This window comes from Carassius auratus, chromosome 21 (genome assembly GCF_003368295.1).
Source record: "Carassius auratus strain Wakin chromosome 21, ASM336829v1, whole genome shotgun sequence".
Classification (NCBI taxonomy): Eukaryota; Metazoa; Chordata; class Actinopteri; order Cypriniformes; family Cyprinidae; genus Carassius; species Carassius auratus.
The window spans coordinates 23,948,227-23,975,005 of record NC_039263.1 but is presented as its reverse complement, the minus strand read 5'-3'; the positions used below and the strand labels follow the sequence as shown (position 1 = coordinate 23,975,005).

General features: G+C 36.6%; 1 protein-coding gene across 1 annotated transcript; it reads right to left on the bottom strand.

Annotated features, from left to right (window-relative positions):
* Window positions 1–1,159: 1,159 nt before the first annotated feature.
* LOC113039141 (netrin-G2-like) lies at window positions 1,160–21,878 on the bottom strand (the record flags this gene model as incomplete). Its single annotated transcript, XM_026197040.1, has 5 exons — window positions 1,160–2,327; window positions 5,030–5,164; window positions 7,685–7,852; window positions 19,759–19,794; window positions 21,686–21,878. Coding segments are annotated over 5 exons (690 nt in total), but the record flags the coding sequence as incomplete, so codon positions are not given.
* Window positions 21,879–26,779: the final 4,901 nt, after the last annotated feature.

Sequence of the window (26,779 nt, the reverse complement as noted above, 5' to 3'; positions counted from 1 at the left end):
CACTGGCTCGGGTGTCATTTTCAGATATTTCATAAAGCCGGTGACCGTAAAGTAAATATAAAACTCTCTCTGGGTTCCTCTACGACTGTAAAATAAGAGCCAGTAGAAGATTTGATTGGGTCACTCGTACCATGCTGTCTTAATATAGTGGATGAAATAACTTTGTAGAGATAGAAATCATATTAGATAGCTCTGTAGTCACAATACAATAATGAAATTAATTTGAAATCATTTTGTCTGCTGGTTAAGTTCATGCAGCAATTTTCGTCATTGCTTGTTCTTTACTAACTTGTAAAATGATAAACAAAACAATTAATTAAGAAATAGCTATTTCATGTCTTTTTTTTCTCCTTTTAAAATCAAGTTATTACAAACAAAATGCAATTTCTTGGAATCATTTCTTAGTTTTGTTTGTTATCAATTATACAGTATATTTGAATGATGAAAATCATATTAGTTGACATATTAGCTTTTGTAGTTGCAAAAATAAATTAAGTGAATTGTAAATAATTTGAGCTGTTGGTTTAAGTGCATGTTGCAATTTTTTAATGTCCTTTGTGCTGCACTAGTTTGTAAAGTCCTTAACTAACAAATACCCCCCCCCCCATTAATTGTTTAATTAGTAATTAATAATAGTTTTTACCTTTCTCCAATATCACTTTCTATACTCTTAATCTTTTGTAAAATGCTTTTAACTAACAAAAGCCATTTCCTTAATGACATCATCCGATAGGAAGTGACATCATCTTGGAGGGAAAACAACAGCGTAAACACCAATGAGGTTTTTGTGCTATTATTAGCTGTTTGATGAAATATTTCATGTACAGTATTACATATTGTTATTGATGAAATTACTCTAATCTGTAGGACGATATCAAAACATACCAATATTAAAAAAGAACTCAGTTACACCTTCATGTACATAAACGCTCTTTATTCTCTTTCATGCCATGACTGTTAATAATTTTAAGTTTTTACTTTACTTTTATAGTGAAGAAAACCCTTTTTATTCCCTTTTACAGTAATATTTTTTATATTACAACACAAGCATATTTATTTCTTACAGTGCATAAATTATGTGTTTTTAAATGTATTATTACGAATTGTAATTTTATGTGGTGCTAAAGAAATGATCCACACAGAAACAACTCAAACATGGCCAAGTAACAGTCACATTTACTGTAATGTTTACAGTGTCATCAAATTTCATTCAGTTCTTTTAGTTTTGTAAATCTGTTCACCATAAAGTGTAATAAACCCCATCCCATACATTTCAGTAGAGTTTGCCATCTAATAAATAAATTCTGTTTGGTACATTTAGTGCGTAAATTCATCCTCTGTAATACCTGACAGTGTAAACTCTACTTTATAGCCCCTTGTACTATAGTGTGATGTAAACTTTACAGTGTAATAAAACCTTTTGCCTCTTATATAGATCCAAAACAAAAAATATTCTCTACCAAAAATAGTCAAATAATGTGGGTTTATAATAATTCCATTTGATTAGATAGATATCTTCTCTTGCGAGTTGAATTGTGTGTTCATGTCCCAAATACTTCGTAAATGACCTCTAACTGTGCCGACAGACATTCCTATAACCACCAGGAGTACAGTGCCTAAAATCTTAAATAGTCATGATATAACAAATATCGCGATAATATCATACTCTTTGCTTTTTAGCGAATAACAGTGAGCGCTCGTTACATACATCTGAATGTTAAAAACTGCAGCGAGGGAGTGTAAAAAAAACACACAAAAAAAACGTGAAGCTGGACCTTTCCTGAAAATGTCGTATAATCTCTGATCACTGTGAGGACACGCCTCCTACATAGACCAATCAGAGTGAAGGAAGTGCAGTTTCTATTACATTTCGCAGCTATTGCACAAGAAGCTGACTTCTTGTTGATATTGTGTGTTTGTAGTGTATGTGTTTTTGGTATTATTTGTCCTCAGTGTATATGTAAGGCGCACATTTTGAGTTCCATTGATTTCCAGCTCCTCCAGAGTCTTTGTTTCTGGTTCTTGTTGTCCTGCAGGGTGTTCTGCACCCTGTAGAGGGCGATGCTGAGCATCTGACCCTCTCGGTGCCCGCGGGGGAAGCAGGAGTCTCTCAGGAGGCGGTGGAGCCCAGCAGGGTGGCGAGGAGCGGGCACAGCAGAAGTGCCAGACTCAGTGTGAGTGCACTGGCACCGTTGCACTTTTGCCTCCGTCGCAGCGCGACTGTTGGCACAAAACACCCTTAAAGTCCGGTGTACAGCTACAGCGCTGATTCTGAACACACGTCCCCCCGTTCTGGCACAAGAGTAACTCATCGTCACACACGTTCACTGTGGAGAACATGAGGAAACATTTATATACATGTTATGTTATGTTCAAGCAAATACACCATTTTCTCTAAGACTAGTTTGGAAAATTATGATTTTTTTTTAATTCAGCATTGATTGACCCCTCAGAAATCATTTGAATGAGCTAATTTGCAGATTTATTTATTTTTTTTTCAGGTTGTGAATTACCGGGATTTATAATTTGTAGATTATACTTTTTCACATCTCTTTTACATAGAGGGACAGTTTAAATTTCACTAAAGTTAAATGTCTGATATCAGTTCATATATCAATGCTCTGCTCTAGAATACTTGGAATGTAGTGCAGAATGTGGACTGTTTTTATTGTGCATTTCAATTGCTTGATAAAGAGTTTTTATATACATACAGTACAGACCAAAAGTTTGGAGACATCTTCTCATTCAAAGAGTTTTCTTTATTTTGATGACTATGAGAATTGTAGAGACACACTGAAGGCATCAAGGGCTATTTGAGCAAGAAGGAGAGTGATGGGGTGCTGCTCCAGATGACCTGGCCTCCACAGTCACCGGACCTGAACCCAATCCAGATGGTTTAGGGGTGAGCTGGACCGCAGACAGAAGGCAAAAGAGACAACAAGTGCTAAGCATCTCTCGGGGAACTCCTTCAAGACTGTTGAAGACCATTTCAGGTGACTACCTCTTGAAGCTCATCAAGAGAATGCCAAGAGTGTGCAAAGCAGTAATCAAAGCTAAAGAAGAACCTACAATATGACATATTTCAGTTGTTTCACACTTTTTGTTATGTATATAATTCCACATGTGCTAATTCGTAGTTTTGATGCCTTCAGTGTGAATCTACAATTTTCATAGTCATGAAAATAAAGAAAACTCTTTGAATGAGAAGGTGTGTCCAAACTTTTGGTCTGTACTGTATGTACAATTTGATATTTTTATTTTTATGACCAAAAGAGACTTCTCACAAAAATGTTTCAAAATCTGAATTATTCCAAACTTTTGGTCGGTAGTGTAGTGCAGCGCCTCTCTCTCTCACACACAGAGCCACTCTTTCATTAGTGGCTTGTATCTGTGTCATATTTAACATGGGCGTATGGTGTCATTAAAAGCCACAATGGGTCGCAGAAGTCTGGGTACTAATGGACCAGGTGCTGCAGACCTGACCCCAAACTGTCTCAGCAGTGAACAATGAGTGTGTGTGTGTGTGTGAGAGAGAAAGGCCAGAAAATGATAAAGAGGAGGATGACTATGGCTATATCCAGAATAGCATACTACACTATGCACTATGCATATAATATTATAATAGCAGTGCATTGTGTATAATATAGATAATTAAGCTTGAAGTGTGCCGTTCTGAACATAACCCAGAAAAAGAGTGTTTGTGAAGACTTAAATGGTCTTTTTTTTTTTTTTTTTTTTTTACAAAATTGAAAAGGTCATGAGATTGTAATAAAAAAAAGCTCTGAAAGACTTGCCTAAACTATGTAAAAACTTACTTTATTAACCAAACGGTCTGTATTTACTAGAGCCAGTGAAAACTCACTGCATGGAGATCCACTTAACCCAAGAACAAAACAAATCTTTTTTAAGAAAGTGACTAATCCAGCTCCCGACGTCTGTCCCTAATGGATTCTCCTCTGTTTTCTCTTCTCACTGTGCTAGCGGTTCTGGCCATGGGCCTGTTTCATCTTAAAGATGGATCACGGGGGAAAACGCTGTGCGCAGGGTTTCTAAAACACCATGGGAATCCAGGTACAAATGTGATCATTACCCCACAAACCAGTTTCCAATGAACAAGGGCTGCTTAGAATCTGCATGGCAGCTCATCATTTAAATGCACGGACAGCCAGACCATTAGACACTAGTAATATGCTGTTTTGATGTGCGGTAAATATCTAATGCGTCGTGATAAGGAGTCAGACTCTTGTCAAATCAAATGAATCCCGCCCCTTTTCATTATGAGACCACACCCCTTTTTTGTGCTACACGACCTGGAACAAATTCCAATATTTGAATCAGAAACATGCAAATTATTTTAAACAGAAAGTGAACTGGTCACTAGTAGTCTGGTGTCAAAATGTGACATTGCTGGCAAATGGTAACCAGAGCTTGATCTGTGCATATTTCTCTTCTGATTCAGACAAGATGACTATTTCACTGGAGAAAGCAATATTATGGATTATAGGCTTGTTTGCAGTTAAAAACATCTTGATGGATTTGTTTCTTACAAACATGCAGCTCTTGGCTTCACAAGACATGAATTGATGGACTGGAGTGATGTGGATCCTTGTGATGTTTTTATCAGCTGTTTTGACTCTCATTCTCACGGCACCCATTCACTGCAGTGGATCCATTTCTGAGCAAGTGGTGCAATGCTCAAGTTCTCTAAATTCCCATGAAGAAACAAACTCATCTTTATCTTGTATGGCGTAAAGGTGAGCAAATGTTCATTTTGGTTGAACTATTCCTTTAAGCATCTTTCTCCTTTCTCTGTCATTCAAAAGTGACTGCAAGCTAAATATATTATTTACAAGGCAACTTTTATTTCAAACTGCTTTTGGAAACAAAAGCCTTGTAAATGACTGAGCCAATTAATATCTGATTTAAACTTGAAATGGAGAATGGAGAGGCAATTGCACACTTTGACATTGATTGTGGAGTTGAATGAAGTCTGATTAGGAAGTGGTTAATGAATCTGGGAGGTACTTACCGAAACAGCCCTGTTTCCAATAATAACCGGGGAGACAGTCATCACATTTGACTCCGGTAGTGCCTTCTTTACACTGACAGAAGCCGGTACCGTTACAGCGGTCGTGCAACGAGCCCATCGTATTACAGTTACACTCTGAAAAGAAAGAGCAAGAAATAGTTAGGGGGAAAAAGGTTGAACTTTTAAAACATTACATGTGCCAAAAAGGCTCAGTGGTTTCCTTTTTATTCAATTGTTTTTTGTTTTTCTGTTGTCAGTTCTGCATGCGTTAATTTTGCTATACACATATGACTCCGTTTTCTTGCATGTACCTTTTTTATTTATTATATTTATTCATAAAAATGTCACTTTAGTGCATATTTATTGTGCAGTTGCTTTTTGTGGTTCGAAAGAATAAGGTATGTTTAGGAGTGCTGTAGGGATGATGTATTTGTCTGGGCTAAACCCTCACTTTAGCATTTCCAATTCAGTCATCATGAAATCCGTGGCTTTTGTGTAAATAGCTGAAATAAGGTACAAACGCAGAGTTTTGGCATTTGTATTTAGGTTCCTAAATTTGTCAAATTGTGTTCATTCGTGAAGTCAGGAGTGTTTAAAAAGGTCTTAATATGCCCTTCCACGACTTAAGGCCTTAAAAAGTCTTAATAGGTTTTAAGTTTTGAATACACTGCACAGAAAAAAAAAATAAGAATACAATTCTAAACATCCTTAAATCAAGATTTGTGTTTTCTTCAATGCATTCCTTAAATATTCTTTACTTGGTCTTATAAAGATTTTGATAAATGTACTTTGTCTTCATAAACCTGCAGAAACCCTGAAGATTATCATGATGAACACTTACAAATTTTCTGCAATAAATAAAAGGCGATGGACAAATCCTATTGGTTTGTGTCGAGGGAACCAGGATGATGCTAATCTTTGTAATCTCACAAGTATTTTATATTGCTTGAAGATCTAACGTATTGCATCACTTTTATAGTGTAAGGTAGTGGCAAATGAATCATTTTGATGTTTTCTTATTTTTAGAAACTATCTACTGATATTTTTATACACATCCGTTTTTTGCATTGGGCTGCAGCCAACTGCATTAGAATGAATTACTGCACTTCGGTGAGAACTCCTGAAAATAGACAGTGTAAACTCAGTGCTGTTGTGAGCTCAGGATGAGGTAAATGTTCTCCTCGTGGAGATCTTGGTGTTGACCCTGTGCCATGTTGGCACCTGGCACACACCCGATGAGGGCGAGTTCATTTGTGCTGACTTCACAGCACGCTTTCGTTTACCCCGCGCCCTGCCTCCTCGTGCAGCAGATGGACTTCCTTCTCCATCCTGGTACTCTCAGCATCGTGCTGATATAAGAGCTGTCACATCCGGGTTTATTTCTGGAAGTTTATTTGAGGACCGCTGGGAATCTCTAATGTGATGCTCTCAGGATGATAATGTTGCAGTTTAACTTTGCTGACCGTGGCGTCCAGCGCAGTTTTGTTTCATCTAGCATTTTTTCTTTCTTTCTTCTTTTATTCAGTTGTCTGTGTATTTCTATTTACTGATTACACCCTTAGTATTTTTTCCAAGTGTCTCTCTTTTTGTTTCAATTAGAGGGATTTCCTGTCTGGGACAGGCGCTCTTTAAAGGTTAATGGTCAAAATCTGAGGCATTTTTTTGCTGAATTGCTTTTAGTGTCTAAAACTGACAAAATGAATCAGCAACCAAAGTCATTTTTTGTGTTGTAATTGTAATTATTTCAATTTCATCAAGTATGGTTAACTCTGCAGTTATTTTCAATAAATAACTGTGACACTGCAATTATAAGGTCATGTATGAAAATATGCAATAAAAGTTTTATTTTTCTGTTTTATATTTTCACAAATTCTATTTTATTTGCTAATTATTATTATTATTATTATTATTATTATTTTAAATTTTCAGGATTAATTTTATCCCTGTTAAAAAATTTCTGAATTTAATTTAAGGGTTACATTAAATTTTAAAAGGTTTCAAAATGTATGTCTATTTAATTAAAATTATGAAACTTATACAATACAAAAACAACTTATTAAAAGTAAAAAAAAAAAAACTTCAATAAAATTAATTAAATAAAATTAATAATTTAATTTTTGGGCCATATAAAATATATATATTTTTTAAAGTATCCGCAATTCAGTGTTTTTTATGTTTTAATGGTTTAATCAAATTGTATTAATTAAAAAGCATGTCTAATTAATTAATTAAAAAAATAATTAATTAGTTTTAATTTTACCTGATTTTGTACACATTTGTTATCAGAAATGGTGGTAATCATATCAAATCTTAAAAAAAACTATTTAATTAATCTTTTAAAATGTGATCAAATAAATGTTTTTGTTCTTTTACATTGTTTTTAAAAACAAACCTACACAAAAGAGGTTTAAAAAGATGACTTTGAGAAGTACATTGTAATGTAAAATGGTTCTGTATTTCTGTCATAATTTCTTAAAATGAAATTCAACTTTTATTTTGACGGGTTGTATTGAAGACCTTTCTTATTAGTTCTAGCATCTGGGAATTGAACCTGTGCCATTCTTATTATTTAAGATATTGCTCGAGCCAGTGATTTAATTTATTTTGCACAACATTTGTGCACATTTCAGATATAAAACGTACACCTTTACTCACCGATGCACACATTCTCATCATCAGGCTCTGCAGAGGTGTTTTTGTAGAAGCCCATGCGACAGTGTTCACAGTTCTGACCACGCGTGTTGTGTTTGCAGCTCACACACGTGACTATGTTCAGGAAGTCGATGTAACTGCAGCGATTCGAGTGTCCGTTACATTCACAATCTGACAATGAGAGAGAGAGACGTTAACTCTTTACACTTTACAGTAAAGTAGGGTTAAAAGAGAGAAAAGATTTCCTGGGTTTTGAGATAATGAGATGAAATGGGATGTAAAATGTCAGTCAAGCTGCTGAATACAGTAATTAGTTAATGTGGGCGGGGTATGTTAATGAGCTTATGACGTCATAATCATGATGATTTGAAAAATTCCATTCCATTTTTTGCGGTTTAATTTAAATGCTCCGGGTGGACTAGGAAGTGTTGTGATGTGAATGTTAAGAGTATGACATTCAGACTAAATCAATCTCAATGCTGAATCAATTCAATGCTATTTTGCTTCACTTTGTGTCTTTCCTGCTGCGCCCAAAGTATCGACGGCTGGAGTGAAGATGTGTGTGTGGGTGTTTGTGTGAGTTGCTGACAGGGCGATATCTCACACACTCTTACGGGAGTCTTTCCCACACCTCGTGCACGTGTGTATGTGTGCTCCAGGGATGTTGGGAAATCTGATGACAGATGTGTTTCTAAAACAGCTGTTTCTCCGTCTTCTGAAGCAGATCAAACTGCTGGGGTTCTCCCAGTTCCCATTCACACCTGTCCTGTTTCTTACTGTCACTCACAGCCAATCAGTGTCTAGTGCATCAATGAACCACATTCAGTGTCGCTCCTTTTTGAGAATCTGACCCAGTCCTTGCCAAGCGTTACACAGCATCTTTGACCTCAACGCGACAGATACGAGGTTCTAGAATGTGGAGGTGTAGGCTACATACTAAGATGTATTTTTTTAAAGAAATTATTACTTTTGTTGAACAAGGATGCATGTAATTGATCAAAATGGACAGTAAAGCCATTTAGAAAATTACAAAATATTTCTATTTCAAATAAATACAGTTCTTTAAAAAAAAAAAAAAATGAACCATTTAAACATAGTTAAGATTGTATAGCTACATCTAATGTTCCTGATGTGGCAATTGCTGTATGTGTCAGTTTGAGTACAATTAAAGGCACAACATAATCTAATGGTATTTAATATACAGGTAAACTTTTACAAATGCATATTAAGCAGACCATTTAATCAGCTTAAGGAATTCTTAGCTATTTCAGATTTTTTTTTTTTTATCAGTTTAGACGTGCCTTTCAAATATTTATGTACACTTTAAAAGCTAGAGAACAAGAACTCAGTACAGAGCCTGTCTCAGCACATAGGAACAGGCAAATCAATGAAATATAAATGAGAGTTACACACAATAAAGAGAAGCAGGGATGAAGGGATTAATGAAAGTTTGAACACTAGAATGCTGAGAAACATCAAACTCAGCGAGTCTAGTTTCTGAACTCTAAACATCACTTGTTCTAGATCTTTCTAAAGTACTAACCATTCATTCACATCTCCACTGAAACATGTTCTAGGACTCTTCACAGTTACCTGTTCCTCTATTGAGCTTTTGTAGACCTTAAAACTACCAAGGCTGTGAGAGCATGTGCTGTATGAAGATCTAGATCACAAAGAATTTTTTGTCTACTGAAAGTCTTTTCGAAAGATGTTTGGTCAGTTGACAATTGTTTGGTCACTTCTATTCCTCACAGACTTCTTTTTGAATTTATTCCTGTCAAAATGTAAATATGACTGCGCTGATAGCCTGTTACACCATGGGCGTCCCGTGTGCGAATCATAACTCTCTCCCATTTCAGTAAGGCAAAAATACCACAAAAAAAACAACAACAACAAAAATTCTACAATGTCATGGTACCCTGACAAAGGTCTATTGGAAAATTCTCTAGTATGCTGTGTTCTATTACTCTCCTTGATTCATTAAAAAAAATGCGGCAGCATGACATTTCTACGGTGCATCAATAAAAGTGTCTGCTAAACATAAAATTTAAATTAATTCAGAAACACTATAACTTTCGGAGTAGATCTATTTAGTTACTTAGTGCTTCTAAACAACTCATGTTTCCACACAACACATTAACTATAGTTCTAGAGACTAAAAAACCTACGGTGAGCTCTAGAACCCATTTGAGTCAAAGGTTCTAGAATATTAAAGTCTTTTATCTAGTATGTTCCCTCATTCTTTTAAATACTGTGACATTGTACTTTGAAATCTCTTTCTATCTTTTCTCAGCTCATATTAATTTCCTTCTCACCTTTGAAGTCGTCATATATGATGCCTTTTAGCTGTATGGTCTGTTGCCCTCCAGACAGTAAGAACTTCAGAAGAGCTTCGGAGAATGAAAAGACTTATTTTTTACAATATGTTCTAAATCTAGGTCTAGGTTCCTACTATGACAAGCAAAGCAAATCGAGTCTATGACAAGCAAATCTCCAGCTATCTAACCATAAATTGCTACCAACCATATTATACACTATATGTTTGTATATATATATACACACACACACATACACACACACAGTCTAAAGAGGTAGGCTACAGAAGCTAATGAAGCTCCATGCTAATATGGATTCTAATGACTGCTGTGCATACACAGACTTAACTAGCCACACAATGTGCTCTAAATTGACCTCACACAATGGATACCTTTTTTATTCTCTTCATCTTCTCTCTCCCACTTATGAATGTGTTTTACTTCACCATCTCCTTTATCATGCTCTTCTGAGTGTTTGTGTGGGTCTAGACGAGCAAAGAAAAGAACTGAGCAATCCACAGGTTTATACTATATTCTGTACTACAGGCCGTTTGAAACTATCAGCTGAGCCATACCTCCAACAGCTGTGTGTGTATGAGATCCTTCCTCCTCTCCATTTGTCTTTCCTTCCGACTCCTTTGGTTTCTGTAGTTCTGACTTTATATCCTCATGTTTTGGTCCTGATTCATGTGGCATGTGTACTGATGAAACGGTCTCTACTTTTGGCAGCACAGATCCATGCATTGTCTCTGACTGTGGTACTGGTTTATGAGATTCACTTTTTGGCTTTGTTGGTATGTGTCCATGAGATTCTAATATCGATTCAAAAGGTTTCACTATTGGCTGATGAGGTTTATGCATTGCCTCATGATGATGTACTATTAGTTCATGAGGTTTGTGCATTGGCTCATGAAGTTCCACCATTGGCTCATGAGGTTTCTGCATTGGCTCATGGTGATGTACTATTGGCTCATGAGGTTTATGCATTGGTTCATAGGGTTCCAACATTGGCTCATGAGGTTTATGCATTGGCTCATGATGATGTAATATTGACTCATGAGGTTTATGCATTGGCTCATGGGGTTCCACCATTGGCTCATGAGGTTTCTGCATTGGCTCATGGTGATGTACTATTGACTCATGAGGTTTATGCATTGGTTCATGGGGTTCCACCATTGGCTCATGAGGTTTATGCATTGGCTCATGATGATGTACTATTGGCTCATGAGGTTTATGCATAGGCTCATGATGATGTACGATTGACTCATGAGGTTTATGCATTGGTTCATGGGGTTCCACCATTGGCTCATGAGGTTTATGCATTGGCTCATGATGATGTACTATTGGCTCATGAGGTTTATGCATAGGCTCATGATGATGTACGATTGACTCATGAGGCTTATGCATTGGCTCATGATGTTTATGCATAGGCTCATGATGATGTACGATTGACTCATGAGGTTTATGCATTGGTTCATGGGGTTCCACCATTGGCTCATGAGGTTTATGCATTGGCTCATGATGATGTACAGTTGACTCATGAGGATTATGCATTGGCTCATGATGATGTACTATTGGCTCATGAGGTTTATGCATTGGCTCATGATGATGTACCATTGACTCATGAGGTTTATGCATTGGTTCATGGGGTTCCACCATTGGCTCATGAGGTTTATGCATTGGCTCATGATGATGTACAGTTGACTCATGAGGTTTATGCATTGGCTCATGATGATGTACCATTGACTCATGAGGTATATGCATTGGCTCATGGGGTTCCACCATTGGCTGATGAGGTTTATGCATTGACTCATGATGATGTACTATTGGCTCATGAGGCATTGGCTCCAGAGGTTTTTGCATTGGTGCATGATGATGTACTATTGGCTCATGAGGTTTATGCATAGGCTCATGATGATGTACGATTGACTCATGAGGTTTATGCATTGGTTCATGGGGTTCCACCATTGGCTCATGAGGTTTATGCATTGGCTCATGATGATGTACAGTTGACTCATGAGGTTTATGCATTGGCTCATGATGATGTACCATTGACTCATGAGGTATATGCATTGGCTCATGGGGTTCCACCATTGGCTGATGAGGTTTATGCATTGACTCATGATGATGTACTATTGGCTCATGAGGCATTGGCTCCAGAGGTTTTTGCATTGGTGCATGATGATGTACTATTGGCTCATGAGGCACTAGCTCATGAGGTTTATGCATTGGCTCATGATGATGTACTATTGACTCATGAAGTTTATGCATTGGCTCATGGGGTTCCACCATTGGCTCATGAGGTTTATGCATTGGCTCATGATAATGTACTATTGGCTCATGAGGTTTCTCTGGCTCATGAGGTTTATACATTGGCTCATGATGATGCACTATTGGTTCATGAGGTTTCTCTGGCTCATGAGGTTTATGCATTGGCTCATGATGATGGACTATTGGCTCATGAAGTTTATGCATTGGCTCATGATGATGTACTATTGGCTCATGAGGTTTATGCATTGGCTCATGGGGTTCCACCATTGGCTCATGATGATGTACTATTGGCTCATGAGGTTTATGCATTGGCTCATGATGATGTACTATTGACTCATGAGGTTTATGCATTGGCTCATGATGATGTACTATTGGCTCACGAGGTTTCTCTGGCTCATGAGGTTTATGCATTGGCTCATGATGATGTACTATTGACTCATGAGGTTTATGCATTGGCTCATGGGGTTCCACCATTGGCTCATGATGATGTACTATTGGCTCGTGAGGTTTCTCTGGCTCATGAGCTTTATGCATTGGCTCATGATTATGTACTATTGGCTCATGAGGTTTATGCATAGGCTCATGATTATGTACTATTGACTCATGAGGTTTATGCATTGGCTCATGGGGTTTCACCATTGGCTCATGAGGTTTATGCATTGGCTCATGATGATGTACTATTGGCTCATGAGGTTTCTCTGGCTCATGAGCTTTATGCATTGGCTCATGATGATGTACCATTGGCTCATGATGTTTATGCATAGGCTCATGATGATGTACTATTGGCTCATGATGTTTATGCATAGGCTCATGATGATGTACTACTGGCTCATGAGGTTTCTCTGGCTCATGAGCTTTATGCATTGGCTCATGATGATGTACTATTGGCTCATGAGCTTTATGCATAGGCTCATGATGATGTACTGTTGGCCCATGAGGTTTCTCTGGCTCGTGGGCTGTATGCATTGGCTCATGAATTTTCACTATTGGATCATGAGGTTTATACATTGTCTCATGAGGATTCACTCTTGGTGAGTGAGTATTTACTATTGCGTCATGAGAATTCACTATCGGATCATGAGGTTTATGCGTTAACCCATGATGATGTACTATTGGTTCCTGAGGTTCATGCATTGGCTCATGAGTTTTCTCTATTGGATCATTAGGTTTATGCATTGCCTCATGATGATGTACTACTGGTCCATGAGAATTTATTATTGGCTCATGATGATTAACAATTGGATCATGAGTTTTCACTACTGGAACATGAGGTTTATGCATTGCCTCATGGTGTTTCACCATTGGCTCATGAGTTTTCTCTATTGGATCATTAGGTTTATGCATTGCCTCATGATGATGTACTACTGGTCCATGAGAATTTATTATTGGCTCATGATGATTAACAATTGGATCATGAGTTTTCACTACTGGAACATGAGGTTTATGCATTGCCTCATGGTGTTTCACCATTGGCTCATGTGGTTTTATTATAGACTCATGAGGTTTATGCATTGGTTCATGGTGTTTCACCATTGGCTCATGAGGTTTATGCACTGGCTCATATGAATTCACTAATAGCTCATGAGGTTTAAACATTGGCTCATGAGGATTCGCCAGAGGCTTGTGGGGATTCTTTATTAGATCATGAGGTTTATGCACTGCCTCATGAGGAGTTACTATTGGCTCATGAGTTTTATGCACTGGCTCATGAAGTTTCAGTATTGGTTCTTGTAGATTCATTGTTGACTGATGAGGTTTCATTATTGGGTCGTGATGTTTTACTATTGCTTCATGAGATTCTGGTCCTGGCTTGTGAAGTTTTACTATTGGATCGTGAGATTTCTGTACTGGTTCATGATATTCTGTTATTGAGGTATGAACATAATATTTATGCACATCTACAACAATAGTAGAATTCTACCAAACTCTTGATGGCCTAACAATACCTTTGATGGGCTGTTTGTTAATTTCTCCGTGGTGTGTCCTCTCTTTTTCAACAGGAAACAAGTTTTGTCCTGAGTGCTTGGGTTGGTGATTATGTCTGTGAGGAACTGTAGTTTATCAAAAACAAGGAAATGTCACTTAGGCATTACAGGGCCTTAAATTAATATAAATTACATATTAACTTATTTTGTGTTCATTTTAATTGTCTACTTTCTTTTAGTTATCTCTACTACTTTTTTTGTAGAAAATTCTGCTCTGTGCAGCACTTACACTCATTTGTTTTCTTTGCATTTAATGTAAACAGCTGTGTAAAGGATACATCTAAAGAGAAATTATTGATTGCATTTATGTCTGCACTCTATTGATGTGATTCTTAATTTGAATGTAGTTTCAAACTAAAGTGACTGCCCTTCTGAGTGAGCTTCTATTTGGTTGCAAGGGTGTATATAGTACCTTAACACATTAAAAGTATAGACAAACCAAACAGCAATTAATCTCAAATGACAGATTGGTGTTGTTTGAGGTACACAGACACTTCTGCGTGTAAACAACGACCATGCTGTAATTTCATCAACACACGTACGCCGTATCCTGCTGGGAATCTCAAAGATCTCCACCTTTATTAAATCCATCCAAGGAGCTGCTCTGTCTCGCATCTCAGCTGAGTGCTTTATACCCCCCTCCGTTTTTTCATGCCAGCTTGACGTTTTCAGATCTGAGCTCGAGCTGGAGTTCTCGTTCACTTGTTAAACGTCATGCAGTATTCATTCCTCGGGTGTGTATGTGGCTTCGATCACTGAGCATGTGTGTGTGTGTGTGCGGTAGTTCTTTGTTTTATATATATTCGCAGGCTGCCCTAATCCGCTTTGCACTGAAAGATGCAAAGTCACTCTATATTTTGACAGGGGAAAACACTGTCTAATTGAGCATTGATTTCCCACTGCGCACACTGCTTTGGAGCCGTTACCCACAATCCTCTAGGGGTACGTTTGAGTAGATGACTTACTGGCAGCAGAGTCGCTGAGCTCTTGGCTTGGCTATAGTGCTTTGACTGCCAAAACAAGTGTTTGAAAGATGTTTCTATAGAATACTAACAACACTAGCACACACAAACTAGTGCTTGTAACTTACCTTTGCTTTCTATATGTGCATGAACAGACCACTCCTCCATGGGTGTGGCTTTGTGGGGCGTGTCCTCACTGAGAATATGAGAAGGGGGTGTGGCTGTGGCAGGGGGCAGGGCTTCCATGGTTGTATAAAGTGCCTTAGGCTCTATTTCAGCTGGTGGGACGTGATGTTTAGGAGGGGCATCTAATAGGATTTGCGGGGTGAGTGTAATAGAAACGGGTTAGAGAAACCAGAGTCAGCATGGAATACACAAAGTGCTGAGCTTTACAAAACAGCTTGCATTTTAAATATTTTAGTTTGCACATGAGGGGCGCTAGTGTCAACTGGAATCCCATTCTGCACTGCAGAGGCGGTTATGAATTCAATTCATGTTCAATCTGTGTATTAAAATATTCAGAATGGGGTACTACCATACTGCATAACATACAGGGATGTGCAAAATTCAGAACTGAATTGGAATTAAATTTTAAACTCAATTTTGAATGATGCACACCTGATATTGCCCACTGTTGTTTTTTTTTTAAATATGACGCAGTATCTAGAAACAACACATTTCTAAATTACTTTTGTTATTGCCTTAAATCACTGCATGCAGTTTTATTATATCTATATTGTTTTATTTCAGATAAAAATGTGTTCACGTTTTCCAGTTCAGTGCAACAAGTCAAGAACGAGAAAAACACGTGTGGCTGAAATAGCCTGAGCATATTGCAGAAAGGATGCCAGTCTTTTCAGTCATCGCCAGTGCGTCATCAGTTTATCTAACCGGAGCACATTTGTAATATCAGAGGTCTCAAGTGAGATGCTGTTAGATTATGAAGCTGCAGTTTAATGCAGATTGTCAGTATGCATGTGTTCGTGCATGTGTGTGTGCTCATGTAGTTACAGATGGCGCTCTGTTGGATTAAGGCACATTACATCATCATTAAGCTCTGCTAGTGCATTAATGCAGCAAACTTGCATAGTACCTCATATCACCTAGTATATTACTCTACACATTATATTCTAGTTACTACTTATCGCTACAACTACAGGAGCCTTTAAGGGTCACACTGTCCCACCTGTGATCAAAGCTAGCGCTTCTGTTAAAGCCGTAGTGTATTCTTCATCTGAAGTGTCAGTCACTGTTGGCATTAAAGACGGACAATAAGCAATAAACAACACCGGGAGCAGAAACTACAGCAACACAAGGGTTAAAGACAGAGTCTATTTTTATACTGCAGTCCATTCATAGTCAAATGTGAATTATTCTTCCTATCATATAATGTCCTGTTATTTGTTGCTCATAAGATAACAATATAAAGACACAAAGTCATTATGCATGTGTAGGATTGTCAAGAGGAAAGATCATGTATGATTGTGTGTGTGTGTGTGTGTGTTTCATATATATCATATTAATCATTCACTTATCTGAATCATGATCATTTTTCTGAACGAAAGCAAATGTATCATTCACTGACTGTTTTGCTGTGATGTCATTTCCTGTAGTGTTTGTGTGTACTGGTTTGTTCTTCATCTTGTGGCTATTTGCCCAACTGACCAACCAGCAGCCAGAGGATCAGACTCGCCGCCCTGACCTCGTAATCCCTGTCTGAACGTATAATCCCAGCGTGTGTGTGTGAAGAAGGACATTCATCCAGCACACATTAATAGGAACACACACACTGGCCTACATATCATCTCCCTCTCTTGTACGTTTGAGTGTGTGTGTGTTTGTGTAAGTGTGACGTGTGTATGTTATGTGCTTGTGTGTGTGTGTTGTTCCCCCTGTGTGGGAGACCCTTGAACCCTTAGACTACAGGGGAGAGAAAACATGGACATGATCTATGAGTTTGATTTCTCTGGGCCATATGCCACACACACACACACACACACACACACATTCACACGGCCCAAAAAGAGCCATGTGTGGTGCCTTAAAGGAATAGTTCACCGAAAAAAGAACATTTGCTGTAAATGTATTCACCCTCAGGCCATCCGAAATCAGTTTGTTTCTTCATGGGAACAGATTTGGAGAAATGTAGCATTGCATCACTTGCTCACCAATAGATCCTCTGCAGTGAATGGGTGCCGTCAGAATGAGAGTCTAAACAGCTGATAAAAACATAACAATAATCCACAAGTAATCCACACCACTCCAATCCATAAATTAACATCTTGAGAAGCAAAAAGCTGCATGTTTGTAAGAAAGAAATCCATCATTAGGATATTTTTTAAACTTCAAACAACTGTTTCTGGCTAAAATACTGGTCCACAATCCATAAAAAGTCCTCCTCCAGAAAATAAAAAAAAAATCTTGCATTAAAATCCTGTTTTGGCTAGTAAACAGTGCTTGATCATTGCAGATTTCTCTCCTGATTCAGAGAAGACATCTTTTCACTGGAGAGAGATTATGGATAGAGTAGTCTGTTTAAAGTTAAAAACACCTTAATAGTGGATGTTAACTGACGGACTGGAGTGGTGTGGATTATTGTGATGTTTTTATCAACTGTTTGGACTCTCATTCTGACGGCACCCATTGGTGAGCAAGTGATGGAATGCTACATTTCTCCAAAGAAATCTTGGATGGCCTGAGAGTGAGTGCATTTTTGGGTGAACTATTCCTTTAACACACACTCTGTCTGCTGTGCTTGCCTTTTCATTTAATTCTAATGTGGCTCCTGTTGACTCCATCCTGAATCATGCTAATTTTCCTGAATGCACCAGATGCATCAGCATCATGTCACTGGAAGGCCGTTTAAAGCTTTACGACGTTACACAAATGCTCTTAAAGTCCTGACATCGCAGCGTCCCGGGCTTCACTTCCACTAAGTGCTTTTCCTCAGGAACACAGACAGTTTTAAAATTAGACGATGACTATGGGGCGACAGGACGGGCAGGGATCTACTCAGCATTTCTGGAAACATGCTCCGCCACAACGCATAAAGTCAAGCGAGTTGGAGAAAACTTTCTGGCAGAGTTAAACCGCATGTGTTTTGTAAACCGTTCTGCAGTTCTAAGTGCTTGGAGATCCTTCAGGTCTGTGTTTGAAATACTTTCACATGCATACAAACACGTCCTCGATCTACCTCCACCTTCACAGAGTTACACTCAACAAGCGTCAAATGCAACTGTCATTGGCCAGTTAATCACTGATTTAAGATTTGAAAAGGGAATTTTGGATCCTCTGCTCGTGTCCTACTGATAATAACAGCCATCATGTGCATCTAGTCTTAAAGACAGCTGAAACTACAAGTGGCAAAATGACACTCACCCATCGTCTTGAAGATGTACCCTTTAAAAACATTTACCATGGTAAACATAGTTCCTCTGAGAATGTAGATATTACTACTGTAAAATGACTATAAACATTAGGTAACCAGCTCGCTATAAATTTTTCACTCTCTCTTAGTATATTAATATGAAAAATAATAGAAATAATAAATTTCCATTAATAAATAAAATGCATTTAAATATTTGAATTAAAATTAAAATATCACATTTAAATATTGATTTAAATGTTCATATTGATAATTATTTAAAAAAAATATTAAGAACTATATATACAAACACTGACACACAATAGAAAATCATTCATATTTAGTAAAAACATTTAAAAGTTGATGATGAGATATGAAGGATAGGTCTCGGTATTAATTAATATTTTAAAATAGCTTTTATTTTATATTTTCAGTAGCTTTTTTAAGTGGTAGAAATTTTGTTATATGCTTTTTTATTTTATTTTTTACTTTTATTATTTAGTGTTTGTTCTTTCAAATATTGATTTTTTTTTTACATTACTCTTTAACTTTTATTTCAATTTTAGTGCATTTTAAAGTTATTTGCCAAGGCAACATTTCTAATTTTCATTCAAGTTTTTATATAATATTTCTATTTTTATTTCAGTTAACAAAAATCCTTTTGAATGGTTCTCGTCAACAATAACAACACTACGGTTTTATTGTTTTATTGTAGTAACAATACCGCCCATAACTAGTTTTTCCGGGTGTATTTCTGTAGGGCTGTGCCGCCAGCTGTACTGTTGTTTTCTGGGAAATCCCTTCTTAGATGTGGGCTGATATTGTGTGTGTTTTGTGCATGTGATGCTGTAGGCGTGTCTTCACAGTGAATCTCTAATATTCTTATTCATTTTGAACCCTCAAGGAATCACGTCATCTTTCCTGCTTCTCTCTGTTCCTTCCTCTGCATCTCCCTTTATCTTTCTTCCTCCTGCTCTCTGATGTTAGACTGAATTGCGGCTAGTTTCAGCGGTTAGCCGATGATGAAAGCCACAGGACGGGCGGCCCCATGAAAAATGAAGAAGACATAACGAGGGATGGAGCACAGAGACAATGAAGAAAGAGAGAGCGAGGATGACTGACATATCAGAGAGAGGATGAAAGACCCATCCTCTCGTTTGTTGAGGGTTTCGTTACTTACTGGAACCAGAAGAAGAACCAGCCAACGCCTGAGAACCTGAAAGAGAGAGAGAGAGAGAGAGAGAGAGTGTGAGTCAGGGCTTGGTTCCAAAACCTAGTGAGTGCTTTCTACATAGACAGCTGCCTTTTAAGGGAGCATCCTAACTGAAATGGAACATCAACAGTGACTGATTTGGAACATTCTATATCAAAAACATTACTGGTGGACGTAAAAAAAACAACAAAAAAAAAACATCCAAGATTAACATATTAATATCAAAGTGCAAACACAGTGTAGATATTTTTTTAATTGAAATATTTTAAATATTATACACTAAATAGTTAATTATGAAATATTTTAGGTTATAAACACAAAAAGAGAACAATTTTAATCAGATTTTTTTTTTCACTGTGCTTGTTCTAATGCATTTTGCCAAAAATTTGGTAGGCAGCATAATAGTGTCATACACATGAGATGCATTAATTGTAATTCAGATTTAATGTAATGGTGACTCTAAGCATATATTATATTACTATATATTAAATACATGCATATATTTAGAGAATTATAAAATAATCAAACAGTTGTTTTTGCAAAATAAAGCCAGCATAATCAAGCAATATCAAAACATTTATTTACAATAAATACAGCAATATTCCATGCGAATAATAAAAACAGCATTTTTAATCAGATTCTTCACTGTGCTCGCTGCAATGCTTTTTTGGTATTCTGGCCAAAATAATCTGGCCAAATGAAGGCAGTAAATTTAAGAATCAGTGAAACACACTGATTTATAATAAACACAGCAACATTCCTTGAAAAATAAGGACAGTCCGTTTTAATTTCACGTTGACTTGAATCAGCATATAGTAAATAAATATATGCATATATTAAAAAGAAAATAATCTTGCTGTGCTAGTTGACATGCATCGAGGCATCCTAGTGTCTCTGACCAAAGGAAGCAGAGGAATGAAGTCTAGGTAGGCAGCTCACTAGGTTTCAGAACAGATCTGGTGTTTCCTGTTCAGACAGTGATTAGTGCAGATTTGGGCCGTTTTCTCCACAGAGGAACCTGTGCGTGTGTGTGTGTGTGTGTTTTGGGAACATTTTGTAGGCTGGAACGGCGGTGTGCGTCTGCGCTGCTCTCCTCTCTGTTCTCTGGGAATTGGGCCGCCACACCAGCAGTCTTGATCTTACTGTGAGCTGACAGGTCTGTGAAGTCTAAAAGGCTCTGCAGCGCTCGGGTGTGTAAGTGAAGAGAGTTGAGATCTGCAGTCTGCTGGATTCACCCGTGTGTGTGTGTGTGTGTGTGTGTGATGCCCTAGATTATTATTTTATCATGAGTGCTGCTGGTAAAATGGAGGGATGTTGTGTTCCAAAAAATCTCCCTTTGGATACTGTACAGAAGGGAAGAAAAATTACATTTGTGTTCATTTTCATCTCTGTTTCTCCTTCTGTCTCTCTGCCCTCATCTACCTTTTTCCCCTCCTGATCGTTTTGTCCAGATTTTCAGGGATAAATCAGATCCAGGCTGCTGGATAACCGCCCGTCTGCTTTCTCTGTGTGTGTGTGTGTGTGTGTGTGTGTGTCGGAGTGTAAAGATCTCTGAAGCTCAGAGGAATTCCGGTCGAGGAATTCTGAACCCAGAAAATAATGAGGAGATTTCAGTGTGACGGGGCTTAGATGTGAGACTCCTGTAGTGCGGGATGTTTTTAGAGATAATTAATTCTGTTTCATTGTGGAGTAGAAAATGATTAAATGGATTGATCTGATTCATGAGGAGCTGATATTTGCTCACTGGAGACCTGGTGCGATTGATTTTAGAATGATGTTGCATTCATAATAGCAACCATTTTATACCTACAATTAGGGTTATTTTCTATTCTTGAAGAGTGTGTGTGTGGTTTATGTGTATTTCTGTTGTGTTTGGCACTGGTATTTGACTCACATGTGTTGGGGGATCCGTTGGGAGTTGGTAAATATGATCCTGATTTCCAGGTCTTGGCTTTGAATCCTTTCTTGCAGCGCTGGCAGTCCTGTCCGGTCGTGTTGTGTTCACATTGACACTGTAAGTTGCCGTCCACATACAAACACTGAGACGCATGGAGATTGCATTTACACCTAAAAGACAGAAAGAGAAGAAACGTTTAGCAGGACTGTAACACAGACCTGATGATCTCATGTGTTTCTGATAGAGAACTGAAATTTTGAAGTGAATTATTTTGAACATCAATTTGAATGTTAATATTAACGTCAGTGTTATTTTAGTATCATTGATATAATATGATAGTGTTTATTAATATTTAGAATTAGTGTTTATTTTTACATTTTCAGTTTTATTTTACATTTTAGATTTTTTTTTGTAATTATGTTAAGTGATTTTGTCATCTTTTTCATATTTTAAAGTTTATTTTTAGCTTTATTATTATAATTTAGCAATTTGAATACTTCAGCTTTTTTTTTTATTAAGTTAGTTGCCCAGGCAACATTTCTAATTTCCGTTTGTAATTAAAACTATTTATTTATGCGATTTAATAAAAAAAATATATATATATTTAAATATTTGTATATATATATATATATATATATATATATAATATATATATATATATATATATATATATATATATATATATAAATTTAGATTTTTTTAATTTAAAAGTTTTTCATTTTATATTTTCATTTTATTTCAACTTTATTTCAAATACATAAAATAATTTAGTTTACATTTTAGTCATTTTACGTGCTATTATTTTTATTTTTTTATATTTCAATAAATTTTTATCAAATCTTTTTCAATTTAGTCATTTTTGTACTTCAATTTTTCATTTGATTTAACTTCAATAAGTTGGCAAGGCAACTTCAATTATTTAAATGAACTAAAACCATTTTTTATATTTCATATTTTATTTTGAATGCGCTATAACAACACTGATCAATGTTAAAATGAATTTGATTGTTAATGTGCATGTGAATTTTAATCTTAATTACTTTCCAAAACATTGTTACTTTTGAGGAAAAAGGGCAGACCAGAAATATTTGGGACATTAATGACAATTTGCTTTTTTTATGATTTAAAAGTGGCAAAGTCATCAGGAAATGAATGAACAAGGTATGAAGAGCAGTAAAGCTTGATGTCTTCAGAGATATAAATTACAGGTGTGTGTGAGTGTGGTGTTGGCAGGTGGAAATGCATCAAGAGCAATGAAACCACAGGTGTGCTGTGCTGTAGATTGGGCCCAGTAAAGCAGAAATGAGCGTTTATGTAAGACCAAATGGCCCTGATCCTAAATGAGACTCTTCCACCTGAGCAGCACAGTGTGTGTGTGTGTGTGTGTGTGTGTGTGTGTTACTGTCGAGCTTCAATCCAGTTAGTTCCGCTGGAGTGAACATGGATCCATCAGCATCAAATATTCACACCATCGTCCTGTACTTTGAGCCAACCACATCTATCTCTCTCACACACTCTTTTTTTTCTCGCTTTATCTTTTCCACAGCTGTGAACATCCCCCCTCTTTCTCCTTCCTTCATCTCCTTTAACCTCGTTCTCTGACACCATCGCTCTTCTAAGATGGGGTTTAGTGTGTACTAAAGTGGTCTAGGTTGAGCTGTCTGGCAAGTCTGGAGTGTGAAGTGGTCTATGATTTATCATTTATACCTTGTGTGTCAATGTGCAATATGAATATCTGCAACTTAGCCTACTGCGATACATTTGAACCTTTTCAAAGCTTTACAGAGAACATTTTTATTCTCTAGTTGTTTAGAAAAACACATCTAAGATCTATAGAAAAAAATGTTTGAATTTTTATGCTGACAATTGTGACTTTATAAGTTTGTAAGTCTTTAGCAATTTAGAGTTTTTTAATGAATTCCCATTACTTTTCCATGTTTTTGGCTCTTTGTGATTACTGGATAAGGATTTGTAAAAATCATTACAGACTGAACTCACAAATTGCACTTTCTAGCTGACTGAATATTTTATAACAGAGTGTAACTGAATTTTTTTTAATTCACTACAGAAATTCCCATGCCTTTTGAATATTTGATTATTTTTCATGATTGTTTTTTTTTTTTTTTTCTGGAAATCACAATGTTAAAATTCCATTGCATTTGTTTTCCATGACCATAGGAGTCCTGTTAAATAATTTCTGGCCTGATTCCCAGAACAACATTTTGATCCCATCTCCGACTCGAGACCGCATTCAGATCTGACTCGATTCTGGTATGTATGTTCACTTTTCACAGTCAATTCCTGATAAATAAATGTAAGCCCATGTCTAATTAACATTTGGTAAACGAGTTGGTTTAAAAATAAAGGTTCTCAGTCCTTAGGTCATAGATACATTACAAAGGGTTATGGTTCTTGAGCTGCTCTATGGTTCATGGAATTATTAATTTGTGATGTTTCACTATAGGTTCTTTTTTTTGTTGATTTGGTTTTTAGATGAAAGTTCTTGTAGAATTTAAAAGGCTCTGCGATGACATCACACAGTTTTTGAATCGATTTGGAAGCATCGCTGTCGTTCTGATTGTCTTTCTCTCAGTCTCTCTGAGAGTTATGGATTATGTGAGTGGTTTTATGATGAGCAAATCAAACAAACAAACAAACATGAATCCACAGTGAGACTGGGAATGCTCTCTCATTCTCTGATGTGTCTGGTTTTTCTCTTCTTTTCATTAGATGATAGAGAGACGTTTCACACTCACACACACACACGAGTCATTCCGAGTCATTAATTCCTCTGATAGCAGAGAGAGATGGAGGTATATAAAGAGCAGTTAGAGCAATCTAATGAAGTAAACTGACCCTTTTGTTGTTGTCTGTTCTGACAGAAAATAAATTTAAAGTCACTACTCTTGAAGATTTTTTTTTTTTTTTGATCATACTAAATCTCTTAATTAAATTGGGTTTTGAAGCTTCAGATTCGTTTAAAGTACATATGAAGATCATATAGCTTCAGAATCATATTTTGTGATATGCCATTCAGCGTGAGTGTCGTTTCTGTCTGTGTCTTCAGTAATGGGATTGTGAAATCGTTTTGTTCTGAAGGATGAGATCAATGCACATGCTGTGATCGGCTCAAACTGACTAAATACAAAGACTCTGTGGCTTTCTCAGCTTTATTGTATAATTAATCTTTTTTTTTCAGTTGTTCAGTTTTCAGTTGTATTATTATTATTTATTTTAGTATTATGTATATACTGTTATAGTATGTGTTCCTCTTGCTCAAGTGGTAGAGCATTGCTCTGGGGGTTGGGGAAGGTTGGGGGTTCGATTCCCTGGGAACACATGATAGGTAAAAATTGATAGCCTGAATGCACTGTAAGTTGCTTTGGATAAAAGCGTCTGCTAAATGCATACAATTTAATTTAATTTAATTTAATTTAATTTAATTTAATTTAATTATTAATATTTTTAATTAGCTTTAATTATGTTTCCATTTAAATTTTAGTTTAAGTTTTATTAGGTTGTTGTGTTTTTATGAAATCTTAATCATAGTCACAGTGTTTTGATTCAGCCGTTACTTTTTGTTTCGTTCCACTTTCAAAAATCCACAAAATAAAATCGATCTATCATTTTTAGTGTTGCTGCTGCTTTTCACACTCTACTCTCTCTCTCTTCTTCTCGGTCTGGTTTGCTCTTCAGTCACGCTTCGGTGAGAGTGGTATTCCCTCCGCGATTCCTTCAACTCCCACTCATCCAAACTCCAGCCACACTCATTCCCATCCTTTCTTCTGTCATTCCACACATTTTTCCCATTCAGGCCAGTTGCTCGCTCGCTTAACTGCATTTTCCAGTAGTGTCTACTGTTCATATGACGTGTGATGTTGTGTCAGTGTGCCGGTGACACATAGAGGTTCCTGTTATTAAGCTTTTGTTATTCAGGTTACTGCTTTGAACACGTTGACTGTAACTAATTGTGGATTCTGCTCGAATTGTTGCTCCGCAGTGTCAGTAGTTGAAGTGAAAGGGAAACTGAATGCCGAAGACAGTTTATGCAAATGCTTATGCAGTGCTTTTGTTGTGTTTCAGAAAGCAACAACGTAAAAAATTGAGCATGTGTAGCATCTGCATTCAGATACTTGCAAAGCGTTTCAGGAATAACAAAATACTGCATATACTGTATACACAACTGTTAATGAAAGAAGTCTTTTCTGCTCACCAAGGCTGCATTTATTAAATCAAGAAATACGGTAAAAATAGTAGTATTGTGAAATATTATTACAGTTTCAAAATAAGTGTTTCTATTGTAATCTATTTTTATTTATTCCTGTCATCAAAAGCTGTATTTTCAGCATCATTCCTCAAGTCTTCAGTGTTACGAGATCCTTCAGAAATCATTCTGATATACTGATTTGTGGCTCAAAAAAAACTTTGTTTTATTATTATCAGTGTTCAAAACAGTTGTGCTTTTTCATATTTTTCTACAAATAGAAATCTTGTGTAACATTATACATGTATTTTCTGTCCCTTTTCATGCATTTAATGCATCCGAGCTAAATAAAGTGATTAATTTCCTTCAAAAAAATCAAAAAATTAAAATCTTGGCCTGACCCCAAACTTTTGAACAGTGTATTTAAAAATAAAAACAAAATAAATTCTATACTTCTCAAATCTTTTTTGGTTCATTGTGAAAAAGTCATTGGTCTGCATTATTGGAAAAGAAAAACTGTTGCTTTAACCTTTTATCAAAAATGTATTTTCCTACTCTCCATTTACTATTTAACCTGCTGCACCATCTGAAATAAAATTTTGCAATAAAATCTAGTATCTCCTAACTTTTCTCTCAAAATATCTGTTTTTACTCCTAGATATGTTATGTTATAAAATAAAAAAGTAGTCTGTAAAGCATTTGATTACTTACTTTAGCTAACTTTATAAAGGCTACATTGTCCGTAATTTAACTACTGCTATGGCTACAAGTGAGTAGAGTTTCCGCTTGACTACATTTTGTATGTATGTGTGTTAGACTTACTTACACCCAAGACCCAGTCAATACCCATAATGCAGTGGTAAAAGCATAAGGTCTCAAGGTCATTT